General features: G+C 39.4%; 1 protein-coding gene across 1 annotated transcript; it reads left to right on the top strand.

The window, feature by feature from the left end:
- The first annotated feature begins 381 nt into the window (after nt 1-381).
- Nucleotides 382-8,657, top strand: LOC131327792 (uncharacterized). The gene is made up of 5 exons (XM_058360924.1): nt 382-1,039; nt 3,595-3,741; nt 3,929-4,054; nt 5,307-5,779; nt 8,028-8,657. The coding sequence occupies exons 1-5, from the start codon at nt 730-732 to the stop codon at nt 8,637-8,639; spliced, it is 1,668 nt and encodes a 555-aa protein (XP_058216907.1). The 5' UTR covers nt 382-729; the 3' UTR covers nt 8,640-8,657.
- Nucleotides 8,658-13,094: the final 4,437 nt, after the last annotated feature.

Raw genomic sequence — 13,094 nt, 5'->3', positions numbered from 1 at the left:
GATTTGGATCGAATTCAGATCTGTCGGATCCGGCCCATTAATAGGCCTAACCACAAGAGATGTCGTTATTGTTCCATCAACTTGAACCTCAACACCAAAGTGCTTGTACACGACCAACTTAAAATCCCGATCAGAATTGCATATTTAATTCTCTTTGTTACGAACTTGCGCATAAGTCTCTCTCTCTCTCTCTCTCTCTCTCTCTCTCTCTCTTAAGTAAATTAATTTTCTCATCTACGTACCTAACTCCTCTCATATATACGTACCGAACTCCTGAAATATGAGAAAAGAAGGGTGTTTGTTCCTTAGAGGAAGCTTCAACGACATCCCCCAACAAGGATTCCATCTCACTAGTGGAGAGTAATCCAGTCGAAAATTTTATGCCTCGAGCTTTTGTGCTCTCTCAAGCTTTTACTATTCGCGAAAGCACACTTTTATTTTTCTCATATACCTATCTCCTGGATCATGGCTTCTCAAATTTTATGCCTTAATTGATTCGACTCATTGCGCGCAGAGAACTTGGAGGGTGTGATTGATGAGTACTGGAGATACATACCACTGCTTAAAGCTGCACTAATCAGAGGCGACTGGGACACGGCCAGTAGATTCTTTGCCCAAGACGATAGAGCTTTCACAGCCCCAATCACCGACTTTTCCGAGACAGTGCTCCACATAGCAGTTGGGACTGGAGAAAGTGCAATCCATTTTGTGGAGAAGCTGGTGGAGTTGATGCCAGTGGAGGCCTTGAGACGGCCTGACGGTATTGGTAACACCGCCCTTCATGCGGCTGCTAATGTGGGCAATACGAGGGCCTCTATCGTGTTGGTGCAAAAAAATCCTGAATTACTCTACATCTGCGGCCAGGATAACCTATTACCCCTCCATTGCGCTGCTATGTATGCTTGCAAAGACACCCTTTTGTTCTTATTGGAAGTTACCAGGGATGATCATGTGTCTATGCCCTTCTCAAATGAAAATGTTGTTCGGCTTGTCATTTACGCAATCTCCTCCGGATTCTATGGTAAGTCGATTTCCCAAGGTAAATAAAATATCATGAGAATGACAAGTACTTGCAAATATTCTAGCTCTGAATATAAATGAAAATACTAGCTAGTATTGTGCTTTATTTTCACTATTTGTCTGTGACAACTAGGGGTGAGCATGAATCGAATTGGTTTGGTTTTGTAGTAAATTAACTAAGAACCAAACCACTAACTACGGATTAGATGTGTCAAATGGGCCGTGCTGGCACGGCACGTCACAGGCACAGTCTTGGCTTGGTACGGCGCGATACGACACGGATACGGGAGTGAGCAGCACAGCACAGGCACGGCACGGAAGTTAGCTTGGCACGGCCCGACACGGGCACGGGCACGAAAGTGGACAGGAACGGCACAGCACGACACGGTTCTAGCCAGGCATGAGCACGAGTATGGGCATGGGCACGAAAGGGCATGGCACGAGGCATGGAAAAACAAAAAAAAAATTTAAATAAGCCAAATGACTTTTTTATTTTAAAAAAAGTAAACAATTTCTATTCGGTAAAAAATATTTGTTTACCTTTAAAAAATTAAAGGTAAAACAGCTAAGATATTTAATTTAAAAAAAAACAATTTCTGAAAAAAATCATGTTTTTAAAAAATCATTTGTTTACCTTTAAAAAATTATCAATTTTTATTCATTAAAAAATATTTGTTTTGTTTTTGTTAGTGAATAAGCTTTGGACCTTTAACTTCTAAATTCAACATTACAAGAAAACAATTAAAATTAAAAAACTTATCAAAATATTTATGGTGCAAGAGTAATTTAATACAAAAGAAAATGTACAAGAGTTATATACTCGTATATTATTTACCCCAAATCTGACGAGAAATATGAAAAAAAGTCTCAAAAAAAGAAAAGAAAAAAATACATAGTAGAAATAAGGGAGAAAAAAACAAAATAAGAAAAAAGTCAAAAGAAAGCAAAAAGGAGTTGGCTGAGCACTTGAACCCAAGTCCCTAGATTCTTTCATACACAAACAAACCACTATACCACCAATTAACTTATGTTATAGATTTGAAAAATTAGTATATAATATGTAGCTCTATTATATAAAAACGAGGCCCCATCAAGCAATAGCCACAAAATCGTAACACAATCACGACGATCGATACCATTCAATGCGTTCATGACATTAAAATGGTTAATATGACCATGGTAAACACCCTTTAACCACAAATCAGAAGTAAAAGTGTGCCATATTTCCAACTGGTGCTATTGACAAATTGGTTCATGGCATTAAAATGGTTAATATGACCAAGACCATTGGCCATATTTCGAAGTGTGCTATCATACACGGCCATGGTCTCACTTTTTAATGATACTTTTATTAACCATGGTCTTATGATACTTTAATCAAAGTAGGTTCAATGGCACCTACGAAACATCTTTCGTATCATTTCATTTTTGATATGTCTTACTTTAAGCATGGTTTGGATGGAAATTGGTTGGTGGTGTGCCGGCATGACACGACTTAAAATGGCAGGGTCCGATCCAACACGATTAAGTAAACGGGCCGGCACGGCTTGACATGATTGAAAACAGCACGGCATGACACAATTTAAGAAAATGGGCTGGCACGGCACGACACGACACGATTGGCAAACAGGCTGGCATGACACAATATGATTTAAGAAAACGAGCCGGCATGGCACGACACGATTGGCAAATGGCACGGCACGACACGACACGATTTAAGTATCGGGCCAGCATGGCACGATGCGATTGACAAACGGCACGGCACGGCATGACACGATTTGAGTAAATACTGTAAACGGGCCGGCACGGTACGACACGAAGCACGGTTAGCACAGAGTTAAATGGGCCGTGCTAGCACGGCACGGCCCATTTGACACCTCTACTATGGATTAAGAATTTGGAAAACCAAACCAACCCATAAAATTCATAAAACCAAATCAATCCAAACCGTTAAAAGGAGGTTTTGTTTTGGTTTTGAACTACGGTTTGCTTGAAATTGTGATATCATCCCAAAAATAATTTAAAGTACTTAAAATAGCATACTAAACCTTATATTAAAACTAGCTAGTTATATTAATTAAAATCACCAAAACTTGTTAACATCAACCAATTAAACAAGAGTCTATACAAGTAATTAGTGAAGGAATAGAGCCAAGGAATAGAATATTAGATTAGAAAATTAGTCACCGAGCGAAAAGATTGAGAAATCAATTGACTAAATCCAAGCTGTGTATGTTTAGTGTATTGAAATTGTAGAAATAGGTAATCACATATAGAAGTTGAGAGAATTAATCTTGGAAGTACAAGAATAGGGTTGTGGAATGGAGAATTAGATTAGAAAATTAATTCTAATTAATGTATACGTGTGTGTTATACGGTCCGAATCGGTTTAGAACCAAAACCGTTAACGTAAATGCATAGACCAAACTATTTAAAACGATCTCTAGATTTTAATTTAAAACCAGGACCAAACCACATCACTAAAAACCCGAAACAAACCAGACGATTTGTAATAGTTTAACTGGATTGGATTCACGGTTTGACGATTATTTTGCTCACCCCTGTGACAAACAGATGTAGCCCTCCAGCTGGTGCAACGCTATCCCCAAGTAGCTACATTAAAATATGACAATATGTGTGCTTTGGGAGAGATAGCTAGAAAGGCATCCGCATTCCCAAGTGGTAGTCGCCTGAAATTTTGGCAACGCGTTATCTATTGTTGTAAGTTTCTAGTAATCTCAACTCATATTTTTATTTTTTAAAATTTTGAATTTGTTTGCATCTCATTTGACGATGAAACCAAAATAAATGAAAATGAATTGACGTTGAAACCAAGTTATCAAGTGCAATCTTATACTATCTAATAATAGCTTACATTCATTTACATATGCTTTTGATCCCTTCGAAGGTGTTCCTGTGAAATTGCAGACGTTCGTCCCCATCGAAGATCCCATGAGCAGAGCTAGAGGCGACCTTGACAATCCAGTTGTTGCTAACAGAAGATCTCAAGTGATTGTGCACAAGCTCAATTGGGGTATTTGTGCTGAACTAATTTTGAAGGACTTCTCCATTTTCAGTTGTCATTTACATATCCTTCTATTTAATTATTTTAAAAGCTAGCTACCATTAATTCTGTTTTATACCAAATGAAATGCAACAATATTCAGATAAATCTTGTGCCATTTATTGAGTAAAACAAGTCAGATTTTACATATACACAAAACACAAAATGGATACTTACTTCTAGTACTTCATCCTGTTGTACATTAACGCCTCATGTAGACCACTTACCTAGTAACTTGTTAAAACCTACCAATAGACCTCAAAATATTTAAACCTGAGTAATATGTAGTAGTTTACATGGTTGGTTGGATTCCAAGATCACCTATATATATACGCTAGATTTTGGCTTTAGCGGTATTAAATAACTGCTATTAATAGTTCCGAAACCGCCAGAAATTAAAAGTATTCCCGGTAGTAATAATGGCAGAATTTATACCGCTGCCAAAGCAAGAGTTGGGACACTAAAAACAAAGGTAAATGACCACCGGTAAAAGTTCCACACTATATATTAATGGCAGTCTTACAAACAGCCGCTAAAGATTTTTTCGAGAAAAAAGTTATATGAGATTTGAAGCCGCAACCCTTTGAATAGTACCCAATTACTTAACCACTCAACTACATAAAATTCTACGTTTATTGCGAAAATAATAAATTTCTATTATACAACGATATTATTACCAATGGTTTTTCGCTTACTTTTATCAGTGGCTTCACGTTGCCGCCATTAATAGTCACTAATACCGGCGGTTCTACTCCTGCCATTAATAATTACCTTTCGCGGTGGTTTGTCATTACCGCCAATAATAGCACCCTTTACTCTGTATATACCAAAAAAAAGAAGTAATAGCACCCTTTACCGATGGATTTATTACCGCAAGTAAAAAAAAAAAACCGCAAATAAAAGGCTAATATGAGTCAAGTGTTACATTTTTTTCTTAATCTGTTAGATATTCAATTTATATTTCCATGTTATTCAGATGTCTTCAGCATTAGCATCCTCTTTATGTGTTTATTTCAATTAATCGATTTAGCTTTGGGATGTACAGGATGCCAAAAATTGCAAACCATGCTCTGGAAAGTGTTTGAATTTTTGGGTAATGAGCAAGTACTAGTGCAAGTTAATTTAAAACACAACTATTGATCAATTAATCCTTCTTCTTTTTTTGTGTCTAAACTATGACTCATTTGAGAATGAACATATCTAAGGCTTTTCTCAATTGCAGTGCCTCTCATCAAACACATCCGAGAGCAAAAACAAATGCATCATGAAGCACTTACACTACTCAAATGTGTATGCGAGAAGATTAGATCTTTACGTAACTCAATGCATTTCAAGTCATTTGCCGAAGATGCACTTATTAGTGCAACAAGGTTAGGGATTCACGAGGTTATAGAAGAGATCGTGGATTCATATCCCAAGTTAATTTGGATGAGGGACAATGACAATCGTACCATATTTCAACGAGCAGTTATAGAACGCCATGAAAATGTGTTCAACCTCTTATATCAAATGGGTGATTATAAACGATATCTCATGTTGGTTCAAGACAAAAATTTCTTGTTGGCTCAAGAGAATCATGAGGACACTATTCGAGACACTATGTTGCACTTAGCCGGAAGATTGGCACCCCGAATAAAACTCGATCTTGTTCCTGGTGCAGCTTTGCAAATGCAACGTGAGTTACAATGGTTTAAGGTACGACATCTTACTTTCTAATTTTCTAAGGATTGTTCACAAAATACATATTCCTTTCAACATGCATGCATGCGTAACAGTTATAAGCCAAACATACATATGTGTGTGTTTGCAGAGCCGTGCACGTACGGACATGTTGATAATAGCTTGTCCCGCTTAGCTAAATGACACAACTAAAACTAGTATTTGATGTTGGATGGTCTTCCTTTCATTTTCGTCAATCGATCGCATTTGGGTTAGATGTTTTGTTTATTTTCGTAACAAAGCTTGGTTTGAAAAGGTTCTGGAAGACTCTTTCATCGTTGATTTGATTGATGCTCTGTTGAGCCAAAATTGCAAGTCGTTCAATTGTAATCCTTGTGATATGCATCTGCTATTACCATCCACGTGAATACTCCTTTTCAAACCTAATCCCACATCAATTGAATAGTACTATCTGACTAAAGGATGAAGGTAGGGAGGGGCCAGTAGAGACGGTCACCCTGCAAGGAAAAAAAATAACTCTACTATTATAAGAAAAAAAATTCCTATGAAAATATGTAAGAAATTTTTAGCTCGCATATATGGTCGCCCCTGTGTAATGAAATTTCTGGCTCCATCTCTGATCTAACTAGTACATGAATATGGGCGGTATCTCCGGTCATTTAATGAGGAAGATAACCAAAACTTGCCGATGGTCAAATCTATTATGGATCAGTGAAATTTCGTCGGATCACTTTTTATGACGACCCGAATTTTTATATTGCCTCAAAATAAATATGTCTACAATAATTTCAAGTCTTCAAGATAAATATACATGATGTGCCTAAAAACCTCCAAAATCATATAGATTTTTCAAATAATTTCTAAAACTAACTTGCTCTGCGCCTGAAAAATATAGAAGGGGCTGTGTAGTACATGCAATACAAGGACAATAAACATGGCTAGCAATAAGAATATGCTCAATAAAGGAGGATAACAAATCAAATTGGATAATTTTGAATAACATTTCATATGTAGCCTAGCACCCGGGCTCATTTCGGTAACATGCCACGCACCATCCAGATCAAAATTAATCTATATAGGCCACTTGGGCCCCATAATTTCTCTAGACTCCCTGTAAGGCATTCAATCATACGTTTCTCATACTTCTCTGATCCAGTAGGCTTGCTCATTTACCTATCTGTTCCATAACTTTCAGCCAAATATATATTTTCTATGTCACAATACAAAATAATCGAATCAATAAGCTTAGAGATCAAATGAGTACTACAAATATGAGAGAATCAAAAGAATACTCTTTGCAAAGAGATTTAGCTAGGAATGTATTGCATACTACCCGATACCTTAATTAAGATCACCACCGTTAAACATGCATGCTTCAAGACCATCCTCAAATCTCATCCCAATCGTATATATTCTCTTATTCGACTTCTCTGTTTTTATAAGACCACAACTTCAATTGTGTTCTTCTTCTTTTTACAAAACTTGATGACACCAAGATGAACTCTAGGGTGGACACAAGTCCATTCATTAAGCTATTTAATTTATCTTCCATCTAACATGCACACACAATACTTATCCCTCAAGAATTCATGCACACAACCACGTCCACTTCCTATCCTTTTTTTCTTTTAAACCTTGTCTTTACCTCGATTAAAATATCATGTTAAAGTAATTTTGATTCTACTGAAATATTGATTAGGTTTTCAGGGGTGTTACACTTTTCCACATCTCTCCTAAGACCAATTTGTGTTCGGTCAGGTATCATATTTTATGACATTCGACATTTCAACCACAAGTCTATTTTTAGAGTGGTTGCATAGAGTGACATTATGTTACCAATAAAGGCACTCCTATATACTCCCTCCGTCCCAAATAGCTTGTCCTTTTTGGGGAATCCAACTTATTAAGTATAGTACTATTACTTTATACTTGACTTTTTTATATTGCCCCTTCTTTACAGTAAACAATACAATTGGTTTTAAGAAATGGAAGAGAAAGAGAAATGAAAAAACAAGAATCTTCTTAAAATCTATTGGTCATTTGTAGAAAATGGACTTTTATTTTAGGACATCGATCTGAAAATAGAAAGAGGGGGCGGCTTTTTGGGATGGAGGGAGTATGTATATACTCAAGTCCTGGTGATACCCAAATGGGTTGTGTGATAAGTTTTTTTTATGTGTATATACTCTTGATGGATATTAGTCATTCACATATGTTTGTATATATTACTTTATATGTTTATACTTTTTATGCTATCATGTAGGAAGTGGAGAAACAAGTACTGCCCATGTATAAGGAGTGGGAAAACAATTCTGGAGAAACACCCGCAATGGTCTTCACTACTGCGCATGAGAAATTAGTAGAGGAAGGACAGAAATGGATGAAAGACACTGCAAACTCGTGCACAATTGTGGCAGCACTCATCGTCACCGTGGTATTCGCAGCCGCAATCACTGTTCCTGGTGGTAACGACAACACCGGGCTTCCCATTTTCTCCAAAAAGACAGCATTCATTGCCTTTGCTATTTCTGATGCAATCTCTCTCTTCACGTCCACCACTTCTCTGTTGATGTTCTTGTCCATCCTTACTTCTCGTTGTGCTGAATCTGATTTTCTCTATGTTCTTCCCAAGAGATTGATAATTGGCCTATCAACCTTGTTCCTATCCATAACAACCATGATGGTGGCCTTTAGTGCCACACTCTATCTTTCGTTTGGGCAAGATAAGTTGTGGATACTTATTCCAGTGGCCGTACTAGCCAGTTTACCAATCACGTCCTTTGTGTCACTTCAATTTCCCCTCCTTGTGGATCTCATTTCAGCAACATATGGTTCTGGCATTTTTGGCAAGCAAAGTGATCGGCCCTTTTATTAAGATGATTACCATTTGTAGGAAAGATTAAAGACTGGTTGTGGTAGTTTGTTAGAAGACAAAGTCAATTGGGTGGGATTTGATGAGAGAAAACAAAGAAGAAATGAGTGAGGTGCTTATGAGTTAATGGGTGAGATGTTATGAACATGTTTGATTAATGGTTATATATGTCGGTATTAAATTATTAATATATATTTTTTAAATGCGAGAGAAATGCATTGATAAATATAACGATTACAAGCTACGAAGTTCAGCGAGAAGGACATAGTATATGTGTTATTGTGGAATTAGGATATGAATATTTTTCGTATAGGCGCAAAGACATTTGGCTCTGCGGGGGCGTGAAAATCTGACCTCAATGTTCTCCGATGATTTGACCTGTAGCATAGCTCCTTTTTGAACCCCATCATCAGAACAGTACATCATACCTGCAAATCAGAGGAGGGTTCCTCCGGGTAGAGCCTCCGACAAGCTAGTTAGTACCCGGGGAAGATAAAAAGAAACATAAAGCAAAGAATATAAGCCATTTATCTAGGAGAGGGGTGTTGTGTGTGTCGAGGGAGAGAGCAAATGCTTATATAAAGAAAAAGTGAGTGAAACTTAATGACTAAGTAAAGGCTATTAATAGAAAGTTACTATAAATGGCAAGTAAGGAAACTTGGGGAGTAAACTATGTAAAAAGTGGAAAGGAAGCTTCTAGAAACTTTTAGAAGATTACAACTTACTGCATCCACATACCGAGCAATAGCGACCGTATATTTTACCGAACGATAAAGATGTCTGTCGAGTTTGTGAAGTACTCCGAGCAACATAAAGAACCTTTGAGCGATACAAAGAGCTGCCGAACGATACTAAGAACTGTCGAGCGATAATAAGAACTGCCGAGTGATACAGAGAGCTCCCGAGCATACTTAAGACAAATGTTCGGCAATACTTGTGGGATAACACTTTACTTGTTGAAATCGTTCGGCTATAATGATGTCGTTTTGGCAAGACAATAAATAAAAGTCCCAAAAATAAGAACAAAGATAACACCTTGTGGTCCTTCCGGGATATGACGATACGCCATTTGGACCTTATGAATTGAGGGAAATTTCGGCCCACTACAATAGCCCTTCAACTTCTTCTTTATCGCTTAGATGAAGGAGGAGTTGAACCCAGGTGTGGCCAAATGACCAAAGAGAATTCCTTGCAAGATACAAATAGACCATAATTGCGCTTCAAATAGATTTAGCATAATAACCCAAGCCGGGGTGATGTTGCCGAGCCCCAGAATGCTAATAGAAGTCCTGTCCTTGGCCAGATTTGACTGGAATGAAAGAGAGTTCCATGGCCAGATTCAGTCGGAGTGAGAGAAAGCCCCATGGCTAGATTCGGCTGGATTGTCCAAAGGTAATGAAATCTGAATGCAATAATAATATGAAATTTCGAACGCTCTTGAAACCTGAATGTTTATGAGATGATGCAAATGAAATGACAAGTATGAAATGATGAGTATGAAACGAACCGAGAGCGAACAGTCTGAGGATACACGCCACTCGGAATCCCCCAGAACTGTGCCAAGAATACACGCCGCTCGGTATTCCTGGTAGCTGTGCCAGGAATACACGCCGCTTGGTATTCCTGGGAGTGAACACTCGGGCAAAAATGTCGAAGGTAAGCATCGGGTTATGCGCCGAGCAACCAAGATAGTGACAGAAAGAGTATCCAAGATTGTAACAAATCCACGCTGTCTTCGTCTTCTTCGTCGCCCGAACGTTGGAGGCCTACAACCCGTAGGGAGGGTTTAGTCCAGTCGTGAGAACACTTCGACCCGCAGGGAAGGTTCAAACGAACGTAGGAGACCTGCGACCTAGAGGGAGGGCTTAGTCCGAACGTAAGGATTCTTCGTAGACCTTGGTGCGGCTGCACGACTCTTCACCTGTCACGCTCTCAATTTTCAATAATTAAAGATTTTTCGGGTCTCTACATCACCTCAGACCCGCAGGGAAGGCTCACCGAAAGAGGGAGACCTCCGACCTTCAAGGAAGTCTCAACCGAACGTAGGAAGCCCTTCAATTAGGAGGGACGGGCTGAGGATGGAGTACTGAATCTTCAATCTTCGGTTGATCTTGTGGCTTTTCACCTCAGACCCGTGGAAGAGGCCCAACCAAACGAGGAAGGCCTCCAACCAGGAGGGACAGGTTGAGGTTGGAGTGTTGATCAGTCTTCATTGCTCGGTGGATTTGGGCCATCTTCAACTTGTGAATCTCTACTTTGGACTGGAAGAGTCAGTGGTGGAAACTGAGACCATCTAGATGTGAGACTAGGAGTGAGCCCCAATGCTCGGTGGGAGAGTCTGCCGCCGGGAGTGAATGCCTCACCGAATGAAGAAGTTGCATAGATTGGTAGAAGCGTCCGCCGCCGGGAGTGAATGTCTCACCGAATGACAGAGTTGCATGGAAAGGCAGAAGCGTCCACCGTCGAGAATGAATGCCTCACCGAACGACGGAGTTGCATGGAAAGGCAGAATCGTCCGCCATCGAGAGTGAATGCCTCACCGAATGACGGAGTTGCATGGAAAGAGCTTGCCATTCTTCAAGTCTGAAAGTGTTTAAGATGTCCGAACGAGACATTTAGTGACCTCAGAACTGTACGAAGGGCTCTCCGAACAACGAAGACCCCAGACTGTAAGGAGAGAGGTTGGCGAAGAATGATCTGCTCCACAAAGAGATAACTGAGAGTCCAGCCCCTAGAGACCAAGGGAAGTCGCCAAGCCACATATCGGAACATAAACAAGCTGAAAAAGTCATTGCACATACTCCTAGCAGTATCGTGAACGGGTAGTAGCTCGGTAATTGAATGATTAGAAGCCACAATAAACTTAGGGTAGCAAATGAAAAATAATTTGAGCATATATCTGAACAATTGGGCAGAATGTAGTTGTAGAATATAAATTGCAATTTAAAGAGTAAACGTATAAGTGAGTCCAGCACTTTAAGTTGCTATTTAAAATAAAAAGGATAGAAAAACTGTTCCAAGGAAGAGAAAGACAGAGGATCCTAGATGAGGACCCAAAAGCAGAAATTGAAGAGAGTACCACCGCCATACAATCAGAAATTGAGACGCACAAAGTCAAATCAGGATGAGCCCACCAACATATGCCATGTTTCCTTCCCCAGCAGAGTCGCCAATTGTGGGGGCATGAAAATCTAACCTCGATGTTCTCCAATGATTTGACCCGTAGCATAGCTCTTTTTTGAACCCCATCGTCAGAACAGTACATCATACCTGCAAAACGGAGGGGGTTCCTCCGGGTAGAGCCTCCGACGAGCTAGTTAGTACCCGGGGAAGATAAAAAGAAACATAAAGCAGAGAATATAAGCCATTTATCTAGGAGAGGGGTGTTGTGTGTGTCGAGGGAAAGAGCAAATGCTTATATAGAGAAAAAGTGAGTGAAACTTAATGACTAAGTAAAGGCTATTAATAGAAAGTTCCTATAAATGGCAAGTAAGGAAACTTAGGGAGTAAGCTATGTAAAAAGTGGAAGGGAAGCTTCTAGAAACTACTAGAAGATCACAACTTACCGCGTCCACATACTAAGCAATAGCAGTACATTCTGAGCAATAGCGAGCGACCGTATATTTTACCGAACGATAAAGATATATGTCAAGTTGGTGAAGTACTCCGAGCAACATAAAGAACCTTTGAGTGATACAAAGAGCTGCCGAACGATACTATGAACTGCCGAGCAACAATAAGAACTTGTAGGGGGATGAAAACAATTGATGCTTCGGATCACCTTGGATTGCAACGGCTTATTCGTGCCTTTCCACCGGAACCCTAATTCGTCGTCGGAACCCTAATCTGCAAAACAGACAAGGGGTGAGCGCACCTTTGCCTCTCGTTGCAAAGGCCCTCCGATGCCTAAGTTAGTATCACATACTTAGAGAAATCTTAATTATCAGTAGGAACGAGATTAGATCGTAATAAACTGCATACCTTTTGCCTCTAGGTTTACCTTATATTTATAGATTTGCTTATGCTTGCTGCCCAAGCATCTCTGTTGCAATAGGTTTCCTACCTCGTATAGAAAACCTGAATATCTTGGATTCTCGTTCCCTTATCAGTTCATTACCTTAGTCCTCTTTAGGACTCATTTCCTTAGCTGGCCGAACATCCCACTTTCATTGGGTATCTATTCTAGATCCTATTTCCTCGGGATCTAATTCCTTACGGGACATGACTATTCTGGAATCTTCTAGAGTATTCCCTCTGCTCTCACTCTTTGATTGGAGCTCTTTCCTTGTTCGGCTATCTCGTAGCCGAACAGACTGGCTGGACCAGCTACTTCACATGTAACTTAGTCCTTGTTTAACTATTTGGACCAATATAACGGTATGTCTCTTTCTGCCGAACAGTCATTCGTCCATATCGCTGATCACCGCTCATGGTGGTTTAATTTGTTTTATCATGTTT

The sequence above is a fragment of the Rhododendron vialii genome, chromosome 5a (genome assembly GCF_030253575.1).
Source record: "Rhododendron vialii isolate Sample 1 chromosome 5a, ASM3025357v1".
Taxonomy (NCBI): Eukaryota; Viridiplantae; Streptophyta; class Magnoliopsida; order Ericales; family Ericaceae; genus Rhododendron; species Rhododendron vialii.
Note: the sequence above shows the minus strand (reverse complement) of the source record. Positions and strands in the feature narration are given on the sequence as shown.